The sequence below is a fragment of the Piliocolobus tephrosceles genome, chromosome 1, assembly GCF_002776525.5.
Source record: "Piliocolobus tephrosceles isolate RC106 chromosome 1, ASM277652v3, whole genome shotgun sequence".
Classification (NCBI taxonomy): domain Eukaryota; kingdom Metazoa; phylum Chordata; class Mammalia; order Primates; family Cercopithecidae; genus Piliocolobus; species Piliocolobus tephrosceles.
In genome coordinates, this window is record NC_045434.1 from 31,492,573 (window position 1) to 31,515,235 (window position 22,663).

Consider the following 22,663-nt stretch of genomic DNA (forward strand, 5'->3'; position numbering starts at 1 on the left):
CTCTGTCGCCCAGGCTGGAGTGCAGTGGCCAGATCTCAGCTCACTGCAAGCTCCGCCTCCCGGGTTTACGCCATTCTCCTGCCTCAGCCTCCGGAGTGGCTGGGACTACAGGCGCCCGCCACCTTGCCCGGCTAGTTTTTTTTTTTTTTTTTTTTTTTTGTATTTTTTAGTAGAGACGGGGTTTCACTGTGTTAGCCAGGATGGTCTCGATCTCCTGACCTCGTGATCCACCCCTCTCAGCCTCCCAAAGTGCTGGGAACAGGCTTGAGCCACTGCGCCCGGCCCCAAGACATAGCTTTTTTTATAGTCTGTAACCTACTTTTGTGTGTCAAGGAGACATCAGTGTTTGAGAAGCAGCAGTGTTTGGCACATGACTGATTCTGGTATACGTTTGCCTACTTTCCTTATCCTTTAGCGTGCGCACTAGAAACAGACACACCTGTTTTTTAATCCTAGCAGCTCTATTTCTAGCTGTAGGTATTGAGTCAAATTGCAAAACTTCTCCGTATTTTAATTATCTACAAAAAAGGAAAATTATGGTATCTAGTTTATTGATTCACAGTGAAGATTAAATGAGATTCTGTGTCTAGGACATAGTGAATACTTATTAGTGGTCACAATTATAACATTTTCAGTAAATATTCATTGTTATAGATTATTTGTATTACTATATTACAAAATCTGTAATCACCCTTTTACACATTATAAGCATTTAGTAAATGTTGAGTTTTTTTGTTTGTTTCTTTGTTTTTTGTTTTGAAACAGAGTCTTGCTCTGTTGCCCAGGCTGGAGTGCAGTGGCGCGATCTCAACTCCTGGGTTTCAGTGATTCTCCTGCCTCAGGCTCCTGAGTAGCTGGGATTACAGGCATGTGCTACCATGCCCAGCTAATTTTTGTACTTTTAGTAGGGACGGGGTTTTACCATGTTGGCCAAGCTGGTCTTGAACTCCTGACCGTGTGATCTGCCTGCCTTGGCCTCCCAAAGTGCTGAGATTGCAAGCGTGAGCCACTGTGCCTGGCCTGAGTTGCTTTTTTAAAATAAATGAAGATTTAATTCACATACCATCAAACTTGTCAAGTTTTAACTGCAGGATTTTAGCCAAGTGCCCTGCTGCAAGCTGCCGGTGTATAACATAATGAAGGCATGTGAGGTCCCATTGAAAAGGGAGTTATCCAGGCTGGGAGAAAAACTTGAGAGAAATGGGCACTTGCATGAAATCCTATTGCTGTTCTCTAAACCTACCCTCTGTTCTTATGAAGAAATGAATATCACGTGAAATGGTTTCATTTGGTTGTTAGTGAAATTTTTTAAATAATTATTTGAATGCTTTAGAAATTATTGTATTGTTATTTGTAATTAGAATTCAGTTGTGCACTCTGCTTAAAATGAGGCAAAGTGAAGCATTACTTATGTTTTCAGGTATGTATGAAACTATCTTCATTTTGGGTGATAACAAATATCAGTGAATGCTTACAAGCACTTGAAACATTTACTTTTGGTTAGGTAAAATTTAATGTGAATGTGTTGGTGGTGGATTTTAGTTTCAAATGAGGTAAAAAGCTGAATTGTTAAAGAGTTGCATCTATTCTTTCATAGTCTGGAATCTACCTCACCCTCATTCTTTGTGGTGAGTTGCAAATGAGGCAGCAAGATACCCAGCATACCTGTTAAGCAAGTATTTATGTCCCACAGGTTTTTCTTTTTTTAGTTTAATGCTAGGTGGTTTTTTTTTTTTTTTTTTTTTTTTTGAACAATCTGTTTTCTGAGGTTTTGAATTTTCCTAGCAACTGCTAGGAGAGATAGGAAAGATAATGAGCTGAATGGCTGGTATTCAATACAAGAATAATGGTGTTCTTTATTTACCTTTGCATAATTTTAAAGAGAACAAGTTTACTTAACTTTTACTTGTTCTTTTCCCATTGTAAAAACTCAGTAGGTATTACTAGACTATTCTGAAATACGAATTCTGAAAAGCTTTCTTCTACTGATATTTCTATGGTTTCTCATTCATATTTTCTCTTTTGTTACCTCACTTAGAGCACATGGGTTTTGTAATGTACACTGCTAAGAGTAGATAGAAACCTGCTTGGAATATTGATTTTCTGTAATTAAGAATGTATTTATAGAATTTTGTCTTTCTTATAGTTCTATTTTTTTTTTTTTTTTTTTTTTTTAAGAGACAGCGTCTTATTCTGTCACCCAGGCTGGAGTGTAGTGGCACAATTGCAGTTCACTGTAGCCTGAACCTCCTGGGTTCCCTGCAAATAGCTGAGGCTACAGGAACTTGCTACCAGGCCTGGCTGATTTTTAAATTTTTTGTAGAGATCTGGGCTCAAGCAGTCCTCCTGCCTTGACCTCCCAAAATTCTGGGATTATGGGTGTGAGCCACCACAACCAGCCTTTCTCATAGTTCTTTGTCTCTCTGTGAACACTGTGAACATTTTGTCATTTTGAAGATGCTTAACATTGAGTCATGTATACTTTGTGAATGTTTACATAGCATGATTTAGGAACATCTGGAAGAATGTTCATGAAAGATTAGAGGAGGGCCAGTCATGCAGGAGGAGCAGAGTTTCTTCAGGGCACCACCCATCTATGTGGGGGTTGCAAAAGACCTTCTGCCCTCTAAACCATATTTCTTTTTTTTTTTTTTTTTTTTTGAGATGGAGTTTCGCTCTGTCGCCCAGGCTGGAGTGCAGTGGTGCGATCTCGGCTCACTGCAACCTCCGCCTCCTGGATTCAAGCGATTCTTCTGCCTCAGCCTCCAGAGTAGCTGGGACTACAGGCACACACCACCACACCCAGCTAATTTTTTTGTATTTTTAGTAGAGATGGGGTTTCACCATGTTGGACAGGCTGGTCTCCAACTCTTGACCTCGTGATCCACCCGCCTCGGCCTCCAAAAGTACTGGGATTGCAGGCGTGAACCACCGTGCCTGGCCTAAACCATATTTCTCTTATAGTTGTTTTGTCCTTCTTTCCATCTGATCCTGATTTTATGGCTGACATGATGAGAATATTCCACAAGTAGAATATGAGATATAGGAAAAGGGTCTTGACTGCTACTCTCCTGAGTTGAGATAATTTTTTTTTTTCCCCGAGATGGAATCTCGCTCTGTCGCCCAGGCTGGAGTGCAGTGGTGTAATCTTGGCTCACTGCAACCCCTGCCTCCCGGGTTCAAGAGATTCTTCTGCTTCACCCTCCCGAGTAGCTGTGTCTACAGGTGTGCGCCACCACACGTGGCTAATTTTTGTATTTTTAGTAGAGACCGGGTTTCACCGTATTGGCCAGTCTGGTCTCAAACTCCTGACCTCATGATCCACCCACCTCAGCCTCCTAAAGTGCTGGAAATACAGGTGTGAGCCACTGTGCCCAGTGAGGTGAGATAATTTTTATACTTGCTGCTTTGACTGATGAATAAAAAAAATGCTACTCCCATAATGAAACTGCTTTGCTGCACTGCAGAGAATACAACAATAGAAAAATAGCCACATCTTATTCAAGCTTTTCTTGATTTTTGTTTCGGCTGTTTCTAAATTTGACACTTGAGAATAGATGGTTTATTTGACTCATAGTATGACCCAGGTATGCTTTTGTTAAAAAGAACAGTTCTAGAAGGATGACTGTTGGGGCAAAATTGGCTACTAGTATGGAATACTCTCTCAGTGTAAAATCTCAGAACAACATTTAAAAATCATTGTAGATATTTTATTCGTAAACATTTTCTTAATAAGATCCAGAAAGGGTTTATAAACCTAATAAACCTATTTGATAGCTTCTATCAAATAAACCTGTTTCTATCTTCTATCAAATAAACCTATTTGATAGAAGGAAATAGGAATAAGACACATAGCTTTTGACTTTCTGCACCCATGTGGAAACCAGGGATCTATTCTCTCCCTCTCAATTTACATGACCATGAGGAAACTGAAACCTAGTGAGGTTAAATGACTTGCCTGGGGACAGACAGCTAGCTAGTTCCTGCTTGAACTGGGGACCATCTATTTGATTACCAAGAGTGCGGTTGGTTTCTGTTGCCTGTTTGATACTCTTCTGGAAAGTTTTAGCTGCAAATGGTGTTGTCCACACCACGGCCCTTGATCTCAGGTAATTCTCCACACCACTGCCTTCTTTTTTTTTTTTTTTTTTTCCAATGCAGTTGCGTGGTGTGAAGGCGATAACCTCAGAAACTCAGGTGTAAATAACCCGGGGAATCAATGGGCTGGGGGGATGGTAAAACAAGAGTTTGTAGACATGACTGTGTACAATAGCTTCTGAAGTTTCGGAGGGTATTGGTGTAGCTGTTATTTCTGAAACGGGAGAAAATGACAGTAGAGCGACAGTTTCTCTAATCAGCAGTTTTCAAAGAACATGCTTTTCGTTGGAACCACAAATATAGTACACTTAATAAGGGGAAACGAAACCTTGAATTTTTCCTTCCCAGACTCTGAAAAGTAAACTTTAAGGAACATTTTAAGGATGACAAAAGGTGAAGATTGCAAATCAAACTTAAGAGTGTGCTTGCTCAAGAAAATCTGTGCACTGCAGCTCCAATAGAGGACCACTTGGGTTTAGAAATGACATGTTATTAATATTTCTAGTCACTGTGGCTAATTAGAACAATCTGTTGAAAGTTATAAATTATAGAAGTTTTTAAAAACATTTATCTAAGAACCTGTGTAGAATTCTAAAAGGACTGAATTATTTGAAGTTATTAGTCTCTGTGTATGTAAACTTAAACTATTTTTACGCCTTTGATTATTTTTCTAAAAATGTTTTTGCACACTTATAGCCTGATGCCGTAAATGTTTTAAGAGTTTAATGTACAGCACCTCTAGGTGCTATTTAAAACTGTTTTTTCTGGTCCTTTTCTTTTGGGTTATACGGGTTCTTCGTAACCAAGAAGATTACCTATAGTTAGGCTGAATGCACTCTCCCAGGGTGCATAGGCAGCTGCTCAACTGCGGTTTTAACTCTTGTTTGCCTCTGGATGGTTGCCAGCAGGGAGTAAGGCATTGTGGGAAGTACTTTCTTTACCTTCCACAACAGGTGTCTTTGTCAGTGCACCTTATTCAGATATCCCTGTGTGGAAGCACTGAGTCACTGTGTAGCAAAGAAAAATATGAAAGCAGGAGGAATTGCTTTCACATCTAGAAAATGTTGCAAGATAATCTGAAATCTTCTGGTGCTAGTGAATGCATGAAGAGGTTCACAGTATCTTTTAAAGTACTTCTGAAAAGATAAGGAGTTTAAAAGGTATGAACTGCCTGGACACCTTATAACGCCTTGTCTCCTGATTATTGTTTAATTTTTACCTGGTTAGTCAGCGTCAGGATAAGTGTGCAGGAAAAAAATGTTAACAAAAATAATGCTTAACAGACAAAGCAGCACTGTCGAACAAAAATGAAGTAAAAATGCTTTACTGACTCCAGCAAGGGTCAAACACAGTTTGAAGCTGTTTTAATCTTGCGGATTTATTTAAAATATTTCATTTTTTTGTTTAAATAAGCTTATTAGATTTGCTTGTTTCCTAGCAATAAGGTGCTTTTCCCTCCTTCCTTGTGCTTGCTCTTATAAGCTAGAATGCTATAGCAGTTGTAAAACTCTACTAATTACATTTAAATGGGACAAGTGTTATATAAGTAATCATGTTACTGTAGATGAAAAAATACTTTAGGAAAACATGGGAAAATAGACACTATCGATTTCATTCTGAGTTTTGTTTTCTGAAAAGCAAACAAATTTAGACAACATAATCCTGTTATTGGTAATGAAGACTAAACATTTCAACCAGTAGCTTATTTCTTTTGATTTTTAGACAAACATTGCCAAATTGATTTCTAGTTCTAACAAATAATATTTCTCATAGTACTGCAGTGTCATGATCTAGAAAAGGCAGGGAAGAGATTAGCTTAATTAGGAATATTGAAAAACAACTTCAGAGAAGCCTTATCTGTCTTCCCCTCATTTTTATTTGCTTAATTCTTTTTCCATGAAATTAGTATACATTATATTTCCTGATCAAGCAACTTTGTAATGGTGATTATGGGCAGCTTTCAAACTTTTCATCTGGAAATATGGCAGTTCATTTATGGTCTCCAGCTGTAATTTTAAAAATTACTACTGGTGGTTAAGATACCAACAGTTAATGCTATCTACTGATTTGAATAATTAAAAGAAACCTCTAACCTTAAAGAGGACTTTCATCTATGGGAGCAAAACAACCAGTTTATAAATGAGACCCTTGTATTGCTTTCTGAATAACAACACAAAACTAAATTATGCTTAAAATACCTATTTTTTTTAAGTAGGAAAAGGAAGTAATGATTATTAATTGATATTTCTGTCCCTGTTTCATTTTTATGTTTTGGCATTTTTTTTCTTTAACAGAAATACTCCGAGGGGAAAAAAAAATTTTTTTTCATATTTCAGGAGATCATTTGTAACTGTACTATGAATTCTTTAAATTCTGAGAAATTAAAATGGTTTTCATCTGTTTATTTTCTAAGATTACGAAAAAATAAGCAGTAAGAACACTAAGAAAATTTACTTCTCCTCCAAGAACAATCTTCATGTAATAATACTGCAGTAAGAAGATGAGCTATTGTGAAAATTTTTAATTACCAAGAACATAACACAAATCAGTTTTTTTGTTGTTGTTATTGCTATAGGATATTTCTAGTTAGGAAACTTTTTTTCTTTTTTGAAGTTTAAAGGTTTCCAAAAATTAAAATTTCCAGCTTCTCTGTTATGAATGCAGAAGGTGTTTATAGTGTATACTTCCTGCATAGATAAGAAACCTCCTTCAGTTTCCTACTGGGGGTGAATTGCTAGCCAAGCCTGTGATAGCAGCTGCTTTTTTTTTTTTTTCTTTCTCTCTCTTTCTTTCTGGATTTTTGACACTCCACCCCCTCGAACTCAGGTGGGTGTGTACACTGGCACTGAGCTGCAGTAGGATTTTTCCTTGGATAGTCTGGTCTGGAGCTGGGACAGCAGCTGCTGCTGTGGAAAGGCCAGCTGGCAAGATGATGGAAGAAATCTCCATTATGGTAGCCTATGACGCCCATGTTTTCAGTCAGCTGCACGATGAAGACTTCCTCACTAGTCTGGTGGCCATCAGCAAACCCAGGTCTATGGTAGGTAGTGCCTTGCACACTACTCTGGGACTGTTTTCTTTTCTAACTTGGTATCTATACTCCTGTAGCAACTGAAGCAAACTTGCTGTTGGCTTTCTGTTGTGTCTGCAGGTTTTTAAAGATTTATTTACATAATTAAACACTCATATAACAGTAACACACTTAAAATGTTAGGCTGATGCTTTCATATATAATGAGGTTGAGAGGAATTTTATAGTGCCAAATATCATTTTGTCTTAAGTTTCTGCCTTGTAAATATGTATATAATTATCAGGTAGGGGCTACTTATATTTACATAGCATACAGTTGGGGCTCATAGAAGTGGAAGACTTCTACCAGTGAGTCATAACATCAACTGAGAATTGAGCTACCTAAAAATCAGGTAACTTTCAGGGTCTTAAATTATTACTAAGAAGAACTATTAGGAAAATAACAGTACAATTTTAGTTTGGCTTTAATATTTGTAAAAAAAAAAATTACCGTTCTCTAAGGATCTTAGTGTGTGTGCATGTCCTGGCATAATCAAAAAATGAAGTTCTTGCAAGTGTTTATTTTTTCTTCTCTTAGATGTCATCATTATAATGGCTATTGAGTTTAAGATATCAACGATTTATACCTCTGAAACCAACTTTTTTTTTTTTTTTGAGATGGAGTTTCACCCCTATTGCCCAGGCTGGAGTGCAATGGCACAATCTTGGCTCACTGCAACCACTGCCTCCTGGATTCAAGCAACTCACCTGCCTCAGCCTCCCTAGTAGCTGGGATTACAGGCATGCACCACCATGCCCGGCTAATTTTTTTTTTTTTGAGGCGGAGTCTCGCTCTGTCGCCCGGACTGGAGTGCAGTGGCCGGATCTCAGCTCACTGAAAGCTCTGCCTCCCGGGTTTATGCCATTCTCCTGCCTCAGCCTCCGGAGTAGCTGGGACTACAGGCGCCCGCCACCTCGCCCGGCTAGTTTTTGTATTTTTAGTAGAGACGGGGTTTCACCGTGTTAGCCAGGATGGTCTAATTTTGTATTTTTAATAGAGACGAGGTTTCTCCATGTTGTTCAGGCAGGTCTCAAACTCCTGACCTTAGGTGATCCACCTGCCTTGGCCTCCCAAAGTGCTGGGATTACAGGCGTGAGCCACCACGCCCGGTCCCTGGAATCAACTTTTTAACTACAATTGTAGTAACTTCTCGTTTATTATATTTAATAGGACTCATCACAAACAACAGAACAAAAGAGTGTATTATAACACTTAAACCTAACTAGTATGAAGCCCTACTTCTCTATTTTTAAGGCACAGGAACCTTAAAAACATGGCTATTTCTTGAAACAACAAATTACAAAAAATAAAATTAAAAAAATAAAGGAGAAAGCTGTAGATTGATTTTAAAAGACTTAAGGGTTATGTCAACCAGATGCAATAAATCAACCTTGTTTAAATGCTAATTTGAACAAAGTATAAAAATATCTGTAAGATAATTTGGAAAAATTTGACCACTCATTAGGTATTTAATAATGATATTAAGAGAATTATGTAATTTTTTTGTGCATTGATATTATGACTTTTTTTTTTTTTTGAGACAGAGTCTGACTCTTGTTGCCCAAGCTGGAGTGCAGTGATGCGATCTCAGCTCACTGTAACCTCTGCCTACCTGGGTTCAAGCGATTCTCCTGCCTCAGCCTCCCGAGTAGCTGGGATTACAGGCACCTGCCAACATGCCTGGCTAATTTTTTTTGTTTTTTGTTTTTTTGTTTTTTTTTTTTAGGATAGAGTCTCTCTCTGTCACCCAGGCTGGAGTGCAATAGCGGGATCTCAGCTCACTGCAACCTCCGCTCCTGTGTTCAAGTGATTCTCCTGTTTCAGCCTCCCGAGTAGCTGGGACTACAGGTGCACGCATGGTGCACCATGCCTAGCTAATTTTTGTATTTTTAGTAGAGACAGGGTTTCACCATGTTGGCCAGACTGGTCTTGAACTCCTGACCTCAAGTGATCCACCCACCTCAGCCTCCCAGAGTACTGGGATTACAGGTGTGAGCCACCATATCTGACCTCATTTGCTTTTAATTCCATATTGGATTTTTTGCTCTGAGGTGAACATTTTTTCATCAAACAAACATTTTGTTTTTTTGTTTTGAGATGGAGTTTCCCACTTGTTGCCCAGGCTGGAGTGCAATGGGGCACGATCTCGGCTCATGGCTATCTCTGCCTCCCAGGTTCAAGAGATTCTCCTGCCTCAGCCTCCTTAGTATCTGGGATTATAGGCATGTGCCACCATGCCCGGCTAATTTTGTATTTTTACTAGAGACGAGTTTCTCCACGTTGGTCAGGCTGGTCTTGACCTCCTGACCTCAGGTGATCTGCCCAACTCGGCCTCCCAGAGTGCTGGGATTACAGGTGTGAGCCACCGCACCTGGCCAAGATGAACATTTTAAATCAAATAAAAGAAATTCTCAGATTTTCTATTGTATAAAATTGCTTCTCAATCTGATAACTGCACTGTGAAGCAAATTACACTCTTGCTAACTTATAAAATCCTCCTTAGGTTTGGGTTCACTATTATTAAGGGTATTTAGAAACTTTCTTAGTACAGGCTTAATTAAATATCTTTCTGTAATTCGACTTTGTTTCATAACGGGAGGTGTTTTGATTCCTTGAATGGTAAAAATCCCATTAAATACAGTGGTTCTCAGGTGTGGATACTGCATTTTTTTCTTATTCATAAGTAACCCTGTGTCTTTTTTATGTTTTTTATAAGAATCTGTAGTAAAATATACATTGCAAGCTGTTACACACACAAAACTGAAAGAAAATTTGACTAACAATACCTACTGTTGCCATATATTACGTCTGAAAGGGATTTTTCTGTTCTATTCAATGTTTAAAGGCTTTAATTGTTTATGACCCACTAAATTGAACTCAGAAATCTCTCTATCCACACTTTGGAAAATATGATTATATCCTATTGAGTCCTTAAAATGAATGATGATGCAAGAAAATCACAGATCCCTTTACACAAATTACAGGTAAGAAAAAACAATAAGGAAGCCAAGCATAACTTCTTAGGTCTTCCATATCATACACACACAAGCAAAATAAGAAATTACCTAGACCAATATTGTTTACTATGATAAACTAAACAAAAGCCTAGTCACTACTAGCAGAATGTAAGAACTTTTTTTTCTTTTTTTGGAGCCAGAGTATGGCTTTGCCACCCAGGCTGGAGTGCAGTGGCTCAGTCTCTCCTCACTGCAACCTCCACCTCTCAGGTTCAAACAGTTCTCCTGCCTTGGCCTTCTGAGTAACTGGGACTACAGGTGCACACCACCATGCCCAGCTAATTTTTGTGTCTTTAGTAGAGACGGAGTTTCACCCCGTTGGCCAAGCTGGTCTCGAACTCCTAACCTCAGGTGATCCACCTGCCTCGGCCTCCCAGAGTGTTGGGATTACAGGCGTGGGCCACCATACCAGCTTTTAAAGTTACACAGTTCTCAGTTCAAGTTTTCGATTCACTACTTACCAGTGAGCTACTTAATTTCTCTCAGCCTTAGTTTTCTCATCTGAAAACTGAGAGACATAATAGTACTACCTCATTGGATTACCATGAGGTTATTTGAGAGCACTTGTAAAATATTTAGCAGAGTGAAAGCTGTCACTAATTGTCTCCTTTTCTAATAAGGTAGGAGCTACTCAGACTGTTTGGAGAAGGTCTAAAGGAAGAAGTAGGATGAATAGATAAGGCATCCTGGAGACGCAGGAGAAGGAATGGGGAGGACAAAAGGAGAAAATGGACTAGTTGGGTTACCCTGGAGAATTACTTTGCTTGATTAGGGAATCACTATCAGGATATCAGTCCTACAGGAAACTTGAAGCCTTCTGCCCTGAAGATGGTGCTGAAGATCTTAGGTTTGAGCTCAGGACAGTGGGAAGGCAATGTAGAACCAATAGAAGGGAGTATATATAGGCCAAACCTTATGATGAGTAGATGAGATCAATTACTGCAGCAGGAATCTTGCAGTAATGGACTGGCAGGGCCCACACTGACAAAGGAAAAAATATTGTAAAGGACATTAGAGCAATGCAAGTGAAAAGAGATGACAAGTGTCTGGACTTAGACACTTGACAGTGGCAGTGTAAAGAAAGAAATTAGTCTACACATGTTGGTTATTTCTCACAAAGGGTATATACATTAATATTATTTAGGAAGAAGCAGCAACTGATGTTATGAGAAGAGTAATGATTGAGATAAGTTGAAAATTAAGCTTCCAGCCATATAAAAGTGGAGATTGTTGTAGTGTCAACAGTCGTTGGGAATGGGAAAGTTAGGTTATCAAGAATAGAATGGAGGAAAAATGACCTATTCTGGCTTTACCATGTTCCCTGTCTAGAAATTCAAGGTCACAGTATCATGGTAAGATAATTGATTGTCCACTGGTTAGCACACTGTCCTTTAACAAAAGCCATTTAACCAGACTAACACATGGCTATACTATATTGGCACTGGATAGATATTCTTAACTGACAGAAACAAAAATAGCAACACTGTGCCAGCAAAGGAAGGGAGCTCGCTCTTGGAGCTACAGTTTCTCTGTTCTATAAATGGGAGATGAGGGTAAGCATTCTGTAATTACTTCCTCCTTATCGGATTGGCACAGATTTCATCAAGCATGCCAAATTAAAAAACAAAATTCAGAGCAATTCCATATGTCAGAGATGGGGAAAACAATAAAATTAATACTATTATTTGATTAGAATAAACATAACTATTAAGATTCATCCATATTTTTAAAAAATGTTATCTGAATACTTTTTATTCTTGTTGTTACATAGCAAGTACATATTTTGGCACTACTTTATCAATTTCAGTTCAGTTCAAGCATCCAACCAATCATTTGGTTGATCAGTTCTGATGAGTTAAGGTTCTTATAGTTACAAGTAATAAAATCTTGTGCTATCTTAAACAAGAAAGGAATTTTATCACGTGGACAACAAGGTGTGTTCCTTTAAATACAAGGGCAGTTCGTCTAGGCAACAGAGCTGGTACTGGACTGACGCTGGCAACCATTCTCCCTATCTCTTGCCATCTAATTAAAACTTCTCTCTTGACATCTACTTTATTTCTCTGTCTCCAAGTTCTCGGCTTCTTTATTTCTATGGCAAGAATATTGCTGCTACACAGCATCCACATTTATAGTTCTACCATCTGAATCACAACTCCAAATTTCTTTGGTGAGAATCTGACCGAATAGTGTTAGGTGAGTTTTGTGATAGTATAGAGCAGAGCCCCTGAACACACACTCAAACTAAACTGCCTGGGTCCAATCCTACCTCACCCGTAATTTGCTCTATGACTTTGGGCAGATTACTTAGTTTCAAACTTCATTTTTCTCATCTGTAAAACTGGAGTCTGTAAGAGAAAGTGCTCCTAATCCCAGCACTTTGGGAGGCCGAGACGGGCAGATCACGAGGTCAGGAGTTCGAGACCATCCCGGCTAACACGGTGAAACCCCGTCTCTACTAAAAATACAAAAAACTAGCCGGGCGAGGTGGCGGGCGCCTGTAGTCCCAGCAACTTGGGAGGCTGAGGCAGGAGAATGGCGTAAACCCGGGAGGCGGAGCTTGCAGTGAGCTGAGATCCGGCCACTGTGCTCCAGCCTGGGCGACAGAGCAAGACTCTGTCTCAAAAAAAAAAAAAAAAAGAAAGTGCTCCTGACCAAAAATCAGCCAGAAGCCCCTCTCATGTTTTATCTAAAGTAAACCTATCTTTAACTGCCAAGCCGTGTTTCATGTTTCTTTCCTCTTTCTATAACTCTTACAGGAATCATGTTAGTAGTACCTGTAATATTATATCAAAATTAAGTTTAAATTTAAATTAAATCAGTAATTTATATAAAGCACTTAAGAAAATTAATTCAGTCAATATATGTAAAGCACTGGATACCTAGCACATAGAAAGTAGCATGTGTATGTTATTATTCCAAATTGATTCTTTTATTATTTATGAATGGATGAGACAAGGTCTGCTGCTCACTGCTGCCTCAACTTCCTGGGATCAGGTGATCCTGTCTCCTTAGCCTTCCAAGTAGCTAGGTGTACAGGTTCATGTCACCATGCCTGGCTAATTTTTAATTTTTGTAGAGATGGGGTTTCACTATGTTGCCTAGGCTGATCTGGAACTCCTGAGCTCAAGTGATCCTCCCACCTCAGCCTCCCAAAGTGCTGGGATTACAAGGGTGAGCTACCACACCTGGCCTGGTTAACAGAAATTTAAAATGATGAGTAAGGCCAGGTGCAGTGGCTCACACCTGTAATCCCGGCACTTTGGGAGGCTGAGGCGGGTGGATCACGAGGTCAGGAGATCAAGACCATCTTGGCTAACACAGTGAAACCCCATCTCCACTAAAAATACGAAAAATTAGCTGGGCATGGTGGCGGGTGCCTGTAGTCCCCGCTACTCAGGAGGCTGAGGCAGGAGAATGGCATGAACTTGGGAGGCAGAACTTGCAGTGAGCCAAGATTGCACCACTGCACTCCAGCCTGGCTGACAGAGTGAGATTCCATCTCAGAAACAGTAAAAATAAAATGATGATTAAATTATTAGAGAAACCAATTTTTTTTTTTTTTTTTTTGAGACAGTTTTTGCTCTTGTTGCTGATGCTGGAGTGCAATGGCATGACCTCTGCTCACTGTAACCTCTGCCTCCCAGGTTCAAGCAATTCTCCTGCCTCAGCCTCCCGAGTAGCTGGGATTGCAGGCATGCACCACCACACCTGGCTAATTTTGAAATTTTAGTAGAGACGGGGTTTCTCCATGTTGGTCAGGCTGGTCTCAACCTCCCGATATCCTGTGGTCTTCCCGCCTCGGCCTCCTAAAGTACTGGGATTACAGGAGTGAGCCACCGCGCCCAACGAGAAACCAATATTACATCAAAACTCACCACAGTGCGCAAGCTCAACATGAAATCAAATTGTAGTACTCAAACTCATTGCAAGGACTTCAAGCTTATTTACAAACAGGATTTACAGCAAACAAAATAAAACAGTATAGCCCTATAATTGTAATGCCCACAATAGGATTTCTAGTAGGCTCAAATATAGAAGCCCTCTTATCCGACACAGTCAGGACTGTAGTTGGTTAATAGAAAAAGTTGGTTCAGGAGAAGAATAAAAAATGCTAAATACTAACCTGAACAGTTGTTTTTACTTAAAACTTCCTTTATCAATTTTAAGGCCTTTCATGCTCTTGGTCTGCATCAGAATTCTGAAATCCATATGCCTTCTAGTTTCAGTTTCCTTAAGAGGGGCAGTAAGTTAATAAATGTGTGAAGCAGTCTAAGGGCAAATTTGATAGATATTTTCATAACTTTTACATTTTTTATAGCAGCATTGCCACCATTTAATTCTTTTTTTTTTCTGGAAACAAGATCTCACTCTGTCTGGAGTGCAATGGTGCAATCTTGGCTTACTGTAACCTTCGCCTCCCAGGTTCAAGCAATCCTCTTGCCTCAGCCTCCTGCTTAGCTGGGATTTCAGGCATGTGCCACCATGTCCAGCTAATTTTTTGTATTTTTGGTAGAGATGGGATTTCACGGTATTTGCCAAGCTGGTTTGAAACTCCTGACCTCAAGTGATCTGCCCACCTTGGTCTCCCAAAGTGCTGGGATTACAGGCATGAGCCACCATGCCTGGCCTCACACTTTGGTTTTTGTCCATGTTCCATTGACCAAACAAATCAAAAGGCCGCTTCCAACATACTGGAGAAGGAAAGTGTACTCCACAATAGGGGTTGTGGGAGGGGAAAGTGAATATTTGCTGAACAATAATCTACCACATATAGAATTGACCTAACTGACCCTTCATATGATCACCATGGTTAGGGTGGCTGTGTAAAATACATAAGCACTGTGTTTCTCAATAGCACACTTACATAATATTCACAAAAATTGTACATCCACAGATGCATCATCAAAATATGACATATACTCATTGAAAAATGCAGTAAAATTGAAAATACAGACTTACCAAACAGTCTTTTACCATTATTCATTTTACTTGGAACTTTACAGTGAATTGGCACTCTTTTTTTTCCCCATCCCTTCCAAAGGTAAATAGAAACAGAAATCTCTTGCCAATGTTTCTAGGGTATGCCAACATTGTTATCTCAACCTGATCCATATTTATAGCCCAGGGATTTGCAGAAATCTGGGGGGAGTCATGGGTTCCTTTGGCAGTCTGGTTAAGTCCATGGACCCCTTATCAGAAAAAAATGTTTTTAAATGCATAAAATAAGATAAGATTACAAAGGAAATCAGTTGTATTGAAATACACTAAAATAGGCCAGGTGCGGAGGCTCACGCTGTAATCCCAGCACTTTGAGAGGCTGAGGTGGGCAGATCACTTGAGGTCAGGAGTTCGAGACTAGCCTGCCAGCATAGTGAAACCCTGTCTCTACCAAAAAAAATACAAAAATTAGCTGGGCGTGATGGCATGCACCTGTAATTCCAGCTACTTGGGAGGCTGAGGCAAGAGAATTGCTTGAACCTGGGAGGCAGAGGTTGCAGCGAGCTGAGATCACGCCACTGCACTCCAGCCCTGGGGGACAGAGCGAGATTTCATCTCAAAAGAAAAAAAATACAATTACAAAAACAGATAGAAATCAGATTTATGATACAGTAATAAGAACTTCTTTATTAAACACATTAAATAGCAAGAAATGGTAGTGAGGCTAATATAATTGTAAAATAATTTTGAGATATATGTAATACATATAATGTGAATGAAAATATCTGTGATATCTATCAGTGGTAGAATCACAAATAACACAGTGGATTATTGGCTACATTTATAATAGAAGGAACTAATAAATTTCAGTTAGAGGCTCAGGAAAATAAAGGGTTTTTTTCCATCTAAGTTCAATTCAATGAATTCCCTCCACATACCCCTAATATAACCTTTATCTGATACTGTCTGAGACACAAAGATTTTTACAAGTCTTTTCTTTCCTTACGGCAGGCTAGGAGAAATCTTGATCGTGTCTTCCACTTTCTCTCTTCCTCTTAATAGTATAGAAAATTACTTTTGTGATTATTTAGTGAATCTCTCAGTAACCTATAACTTCCCTATGTCTGTCTTTTTTTATTTTGGAAACAGAATCTCACTCTGTCACCCAGGCTGGAGTTCAAGTGATTCTCATGCCTCAGCCTCCCAAGTAACTGGGATTACAAGTGCGCACCACCATGCCCAGCTAATTTTTGTATTTTTTAAATAGAGATGAAGTTTCCCTATGTTGGCCAGACTGGTCTCAAACTCCTGACCTCAAGTGATCCACCCACCTGGCCTCCCAAAGTGCTGGGATTACAGGCGTGAGCCAGCATGCCCGGCCAGCTATTTCTGTTTTTACCATTGTATTTCAAGCCCAGCATTGTGCCTAGGGGAATTATACACACTCTGTACATATTTAATATATTGGGGGAAGATGAAATCCCACAGTTATAAGCATAACCTTCAGTATGTTTGTGACAATTAAATTACATTCATGTGTGTATATGCATACGATACGGAATTTATTTTTAAATCTTTTTATCCTTAGATCCGTATACTAAGTTCTTATGATGATGTAGCTGAGTACTTAATTAGCTCTTTTGTTTTCTTTTTTGAAATTTTTGTTTTATTTTTTAATTTTAATTTTAATTTTTTTTGAGACAGAGTCTCACTCTGTCACCTAGGCTGGAGTGCAGTGGCATGATCTCAGCTCACTGCTAGCTCCGCCTCCCAGGTTCAAGCCATTCTCCTGCCTTAGCCTCCTGGGTAGTTGAGATTACAGATGCCCACCACCACGCCCGGCTAATTTTTGTATTTTTAGTAGAGACAAGGTTTCACCATATTGGGCAGACTGCTCTCGAACTCTTGACCTTGTGATCCACCCGCCTCAGCCTCCCAAAGTTCTGGGATTACAGGCGTGAGCCACCACATCCAACCCTGTTTTATTTTTATTTGAGACAGGGTCTCTCTGTTACCCAGTCTGGAGTACAGTGGCATGATAATGGCTCACTGCAGCCTCAAACTCCTAGGCTCAAATGATCCTCCTGCCTCAGCCTCCCAAGTAGTTGGGATTACAGGTGCATGCCACCACACCTGGCTAATTTTTTTGTGTGTTTTGTAGAGATGGGGGGGTGCTCACATTGTTGCTCAGGTTGGTCTTGAACTTCTGGCTTCAAGCAATCCTCCCACCTCAGCCTCCCATAATGCTGGGGTTACAGGCATGAACCACTGTGACCAGCCTTTCTATTCTTTTTTGAGATAGTCTCTCTTACCCTGTCACCCAGGCTGGAGTACAGTGGTGCAATCACGGCTCACTGCGGCCTCAAATGCTTGAGCCCAAGTGATTCTCCCTCTTCAGCCTCCCAAGTAGCTAGAACTGCAGGCATATACCACCATGCCCAGCTATTTTTTTCCTTTTCTTTTTCTTTTTGTAAAGAGGGAGCCTCGCTATGTTGTTTTGGCTGATTTTAAACTGCTGGGCTCAAGTGATCCTCCTGCCTTGATTTCCCAAAGTGCTGGGATTACAGGTGTGAGCCACAACTCCCACTCTTAATTAGCTCTTAACTGTTTCAAAAAACAAAAGACAATGCAGTGATTATTTCTGTTATACCTTTATTTAGTGGTTCACTTAACCATGTATACCTCCTATGTGCATAGCACTATGTTAAGCTTTGAGACTTCGTCAAAGAGATAACAGTCCAGTTTGAGTGACAGCCATGTCAACAGCCATGCATGAGTCAGTGATGTGAGCACTGTTAGAAATGTGTAGGTGCTGTTTCTCCTATATGCTCCTGTTATACCTTGCACCCTGCGCACTCACTGAAAGGGGATATTCTATCTGCTTTTCTGAGTTGTACACTGAAGTTCATTTTCCTTGTGGGTTGTTTTATTTCTTCTCTCTCTCCCTACCATAGTACCTGGCACATAGTGTTAGCAGCCAGTAAGGTTCTAATTATTGAATAAAGGAATGGTGGAGATAATTAGAGATATTTTCATAAAGATGTTTTAAAGTACAGGTTTTGATTTTTAAACTCTTACAATTTTACTTTATCAATAATACATGCACACAGTATCAAAATTTCAACAAATATGAAATGATATCTAGTGAAGCTACCTACCTATTCCTGTTTTCCTAGCAGTTTTAGTAGTTGTTTTTAGAAGTATCCTTCTATAAATATTTTTATACATGCAAGCAAATTTATATGTGTTTTCTTTTTACAGAGCTTTTGGTGTCCCTTTTATGTTCTGTACTTTGCTTTTCTCACTTAACAGTATGTGTTGATTTTTCTCTGTCAGTTCACAAAGGGTGTCCTTGTTCATTTGAAAGCTGCATAGTATTTCACGGTATAGATTTCTATAATATGTGTAACCAACTCCCTCCCACTCTGTGAGTGTGTAGGTTGTTTTCAATGTTTTGCTCCTACAATACTGCGGTGAATAATCTTACATAACATTTCACAATAGTGTGTGAGTATATCTGTAGATTAAATTCCTAGGAGTGGAACTGGGTTGAAGGATACATTCATTTGTAATTTTGATAGATAAGGCCAAATTGTTTTCCTTAAAGGTTATATTAGTTAATATAGCCACCAGCAGTGTATACCTGTGCCTATTTAAAGGTGGAAACTTTTGAACAGGATTCTAAGAAAAAATAGGAATTTATCAGGTTGTCAGGGGACGGGAAAGATGTTCCAGGCAGAAGGAAGAGCACTTTAAGAGGCACAGGATAGAAAGGTGGCACAAGAGGAACTTTAACTTGTTCCATCTGGCTAAAGTGTGGCGGGTAGGCCAGGAAATAGAGAGTGGAAGTTGATCATGATAGGTTTTTTATGTAATGCTGAGTAACTGATATTTTAAATTCTATAAATGAAGGTTTTGAGTGGGGAAATCATATAATAAGGTTGATTAATGAATTTTATTAAACGAATAGCTATTTGTGTGTATTTATTTAAATTGACGTTTGCCAAAAAGGTGTAGTCCCTAAAGATTTTTCTTGCCTTTTTTGTTTGTTTATTTGGAGACAGGGTCTCTGTTGTTCAGGTTCGTGTGCAGTGGTGATCAGATCATAGCTTACTGCAGCCTCGAAATTCCAGGTTCAAGTGATCCTCCCACCTCACCCTCCCAAGTAGCTGGTACTACAGGCACATGCCACCATGCCTGGCTAATTTTTAAAACATTTTTTGTAGAGACAGGGTCTTGCTATGTTGTTCAGGCTGGTCTTGAACTCCTGGCTTCAAGCAGTCCTCCAGCTTCAGACTCCCAAAGTACTGGGATTATAGATGTGAGCCACCACGCTCAGCCTTTTCTTGGATTTAAATGAGCTTTTCTTCTTACTAAGGATTCAAATAATATGTTGACTGTAGAAAATTTTGAAAACACATATAAATAAAAACTGAAACACAGAAAGAAAATACAGAAGTTACTCATAAGTTTACTACTCTGAGGTAATCTCCCTATCCAAATAATTCCTATTGTCTATAAAACAATAAAAGAAAACCAATATATGTATTAGGTGGGTTAGAAAATACAAAGTCGCCCACAGTCCGGGTGGGCACGGTGGCCGCGGCGGTAGCCTCTGCGACTACATCTCCAACCGGCCCGGAGCCCGCGGCTTCCCTGGATCCCGCAGCTTCCCTGGATCCTGCAAGCATCTCGCATGGTGGCTCTAGCTGGCTCCAGTACTCGGTCGGGCCGGATGACCAGACGCCTTTAGCTACCCACTGCCCTCTTCCGCCTGGGCTCAGCCGCCACCCGCGGGCGACTCACCCCGGGACACAGCACATTTCTCAAGTGGGTCCCATTTTTAGCCACAAGTGCTAAAAAGTCTAGAGGGAAGGAACCAGGTGGAGAGTCAGAGGGAGAAATTAGTTTCTATTTCCAGCTCCACCACTGTAACCCCTGGTTGAAGAAATATGAATATCAACATGAGATTGTTCATCAGCGTTATTTGTGCCAACTTTTTCACCTTTCAGCTTCTTTTCTACTTTGTAAGTTACTGGTTTTCACAAAAGTTTCTCCAAGTTTCAATAGTCTCAGCTTTGAAAAGAAGATTGGATGGAACTCAAGGGTAGTATTTACATGCCGTTCTTTGGTGGTTGGTGTTCTTGGCCTGTACATTTTATTATTTGATGAGGCTACTAAAGCTGATCCACTTTGGGATGGTCCATCACTTCCAAAAGTGAATATTGCTATTGCTTCAGGCTACCTCATTTCTTTTATTCTTTTCTTTTTTTTTTTTTTGGTGATGGAGTTTTGCTCTTGTCACCCAGGCTGGAGTGCAAGGATGCCATCATGACTCACTGCAACCTCTGCCTCCCAGGTTCAAGCGATTCTTCTGTCTCAGCCTCTCCAGTAGCTGGGATTACAGGCGCCCGCCACCTCACCCAGCTTTTTGTTTTTGTTTTTGTTTTTGTATTTTTAGTAGAGACGGGATTTCACCACGTTGGCCTGGCTGGTCCTGAACTCCTGACTCAGGTGATCTGCCCGCCTTGGCCTCCCAAAGTGCTGGGATTACAGGCATGAGCCACCACACCCAGCCAGGCTACCTCATTTCCGATTTGTCCATTATCATTTTGTATTGGAACGTGATTGGTGACAAATTTTTTATAATACATCATTATGTGGCCCTGTATGCGTACTACTTTATACTGATATTAGTGAATTCTAATTTGGCATAATTTCTTCAAGAATCAGATGTATCAAAACATCTCTCCAGATCACCCATTTGGAATCACAATATAAATAATTATAAATGTTTTAAAAACTGCTTCCATTCTCTCGGCCCCTGAAATCACAGGCTTAGCAAATGGGTGGCTATGTGTGGATTGGCAAGCTGAACGTTTAATTATGTGGGGTGAATATTATTTTCTCTTTGGACTTTTATGCCTTTAAAATAAAATAAAATAAAAAATAAAATAGGAAATACAAAGTGGTCTCCAAAGACAATCACTTGTTAAGAAATTCTTGTGATTCCTTCTAGGAAGAAAGAAAAAAACAAAAGTGATGCATATACCTGCATAAATTACAGCATAATTGTTAACGTAGAGCTGTACAACAAAGATCTTCTCTTAAATAGATGAATGTCTTTTAAAGACAGAAAGAACTGTTTTATTTTCTTTAAGGGCCTCACTACAAGCCTTTTAGATAGATTCAAATCACATGTGCTACTTTCCCTCTTTGTAACACTTCACTAGCAGGTACTTCCTAACCAGGATCTCAACAACTATCAGCCATATAGAATACTTGGAAGGAGGGTAACTTTTCATACTCAAAAGCCCTCTTCTGAAAGAATCCTAATATTATTAATAGCAAGTCTTCCACTTGTAGGAACAGTTTGTGACAAATCCTTCCCAGACTGTTCTTTGAGTATATGAGTTAATATCTCCAAGTCACTGCTACTCTGCACATGCATCCTGCTACTAGGGAAATGCATTAAGGTACCTTCAAAACTTTTCCTTTGTAATTACATCCTAAAATTACACTGGAGGGAGGGCCAGGGTGGAGGGAAGGTGCATTTACTGAGCTATCTATCAAACTCCACCAAGCTAATAGATTGTGACCACAATTTTGATGATTTGGGATTCCATATCTGCAAGACAGTGTTAAAACTACACAATCTGTGATAAATGATAGAATCAGGATAATTCCTCTAAATAGTTAACATTTAACTGGAAGCTCTACAGTGCTCTCCAACCTAACACATTAATTTATTCTTTCATGTAAAAGGATCATTTTTATTGTTGCTGCCTGAAAGGTACAAATTGCTTGGGTGTAGGCTGCACAACTTCCTTCTTACTAAAGAGGCAGGAAATATATCTTCCATTTAAAGTGTTAATGGCATCTGTAAATGTGTAGTCCAATTTGTTATTGACTTGAACTCCAAAGATTTGAGAAACAAGGTTTAACTTTAGCACTCAAGATTGTTACACAAGAATTAAATGTTTTCAATGACTTCCTTTTGTGGTGTTGGGAAGGGTGCAAAAAGGAAAGAGAAGGCTGGAAAATAAATATATTTTATCTAAGAGGGCATGACTGAGTTGGCGAAGCTCTAAATTTCATTTTTCTCTTAGGAAGGACTTTCACCTATTATGTTAGAATGTGTGCTCACATTTCCTGTTGTGGATCAAAATGGAGCTTGGAGCGCTACTTGTGGTGTAGGAGAGGACTGTTGAGACCAGAATCAAGTTGGGTTTTTTGTTGTTTTTGTTTGTTTTGTTTTGTTTTGTGTGTGTGTTTTTGAGACAGAGTCTTGCTCTGTTGCCCAGGCTGTAGTGCAGTGACATGATCTAGACTCACTGCCACCTCCGCCTCCCAGGTTCAAGCCATTCTCTTGCCTCAGCCTCCTGAGTAGCTGAGATTACAGGTGCTTACCACCATGCCCAGATAATTTTTGTATTTTTAGTAGAGACAAGATCTCACCATGTTGGCCACGCTGTTCTCAAACTCCTGACCCCAAGTGATCTGCCCACCTCGGCCTCTTAGAGTGCTGGGATTACAG

General features: G+C 39.6%; 1 protein-coding gene across 13 annotated transcripts in view; it reads left to right on the top strand.

Moving 5' to 3' along the window:
* RABGAP1L (RAB GTPase activating protein 1 like) overlaps positions 1 to 22,663 on the top strand; it is an 819,337-nt gene that overhangs the window by 688,941 nt on the left and 107,733 nt on the right. For 2 of the 13 annotated variants that reach the window (XM_023207202.2, XM_023207207.1), the window contains exons 1-2: positions 5,068 to 5,258; positions 6,925 to 7,138. The exons of 6 other annotated variants lie outside the window; for them this stretch is intronic. In XM_023207202.2, coding sequence (XP_023062970.1) covers positions 7,028 to 7,138 — 111 coding nt within the window. In that variant the 5' untranslated portion in view covers positions 5,068 to 5,258; positions 6,925 to 7,027. Of the gene's footprint in view, positions 1 to 3,896; positions 4,110 to 5,067; positions 5,259 to 6,862; positions 7,139 to 22,663 lie in introns of those variants that run through there. 5 more of the 13 variants (XM_023207201.3, XM_031935576.1, XM_031935577.1 and 2 more) reach the window with 5 other exon arrangements.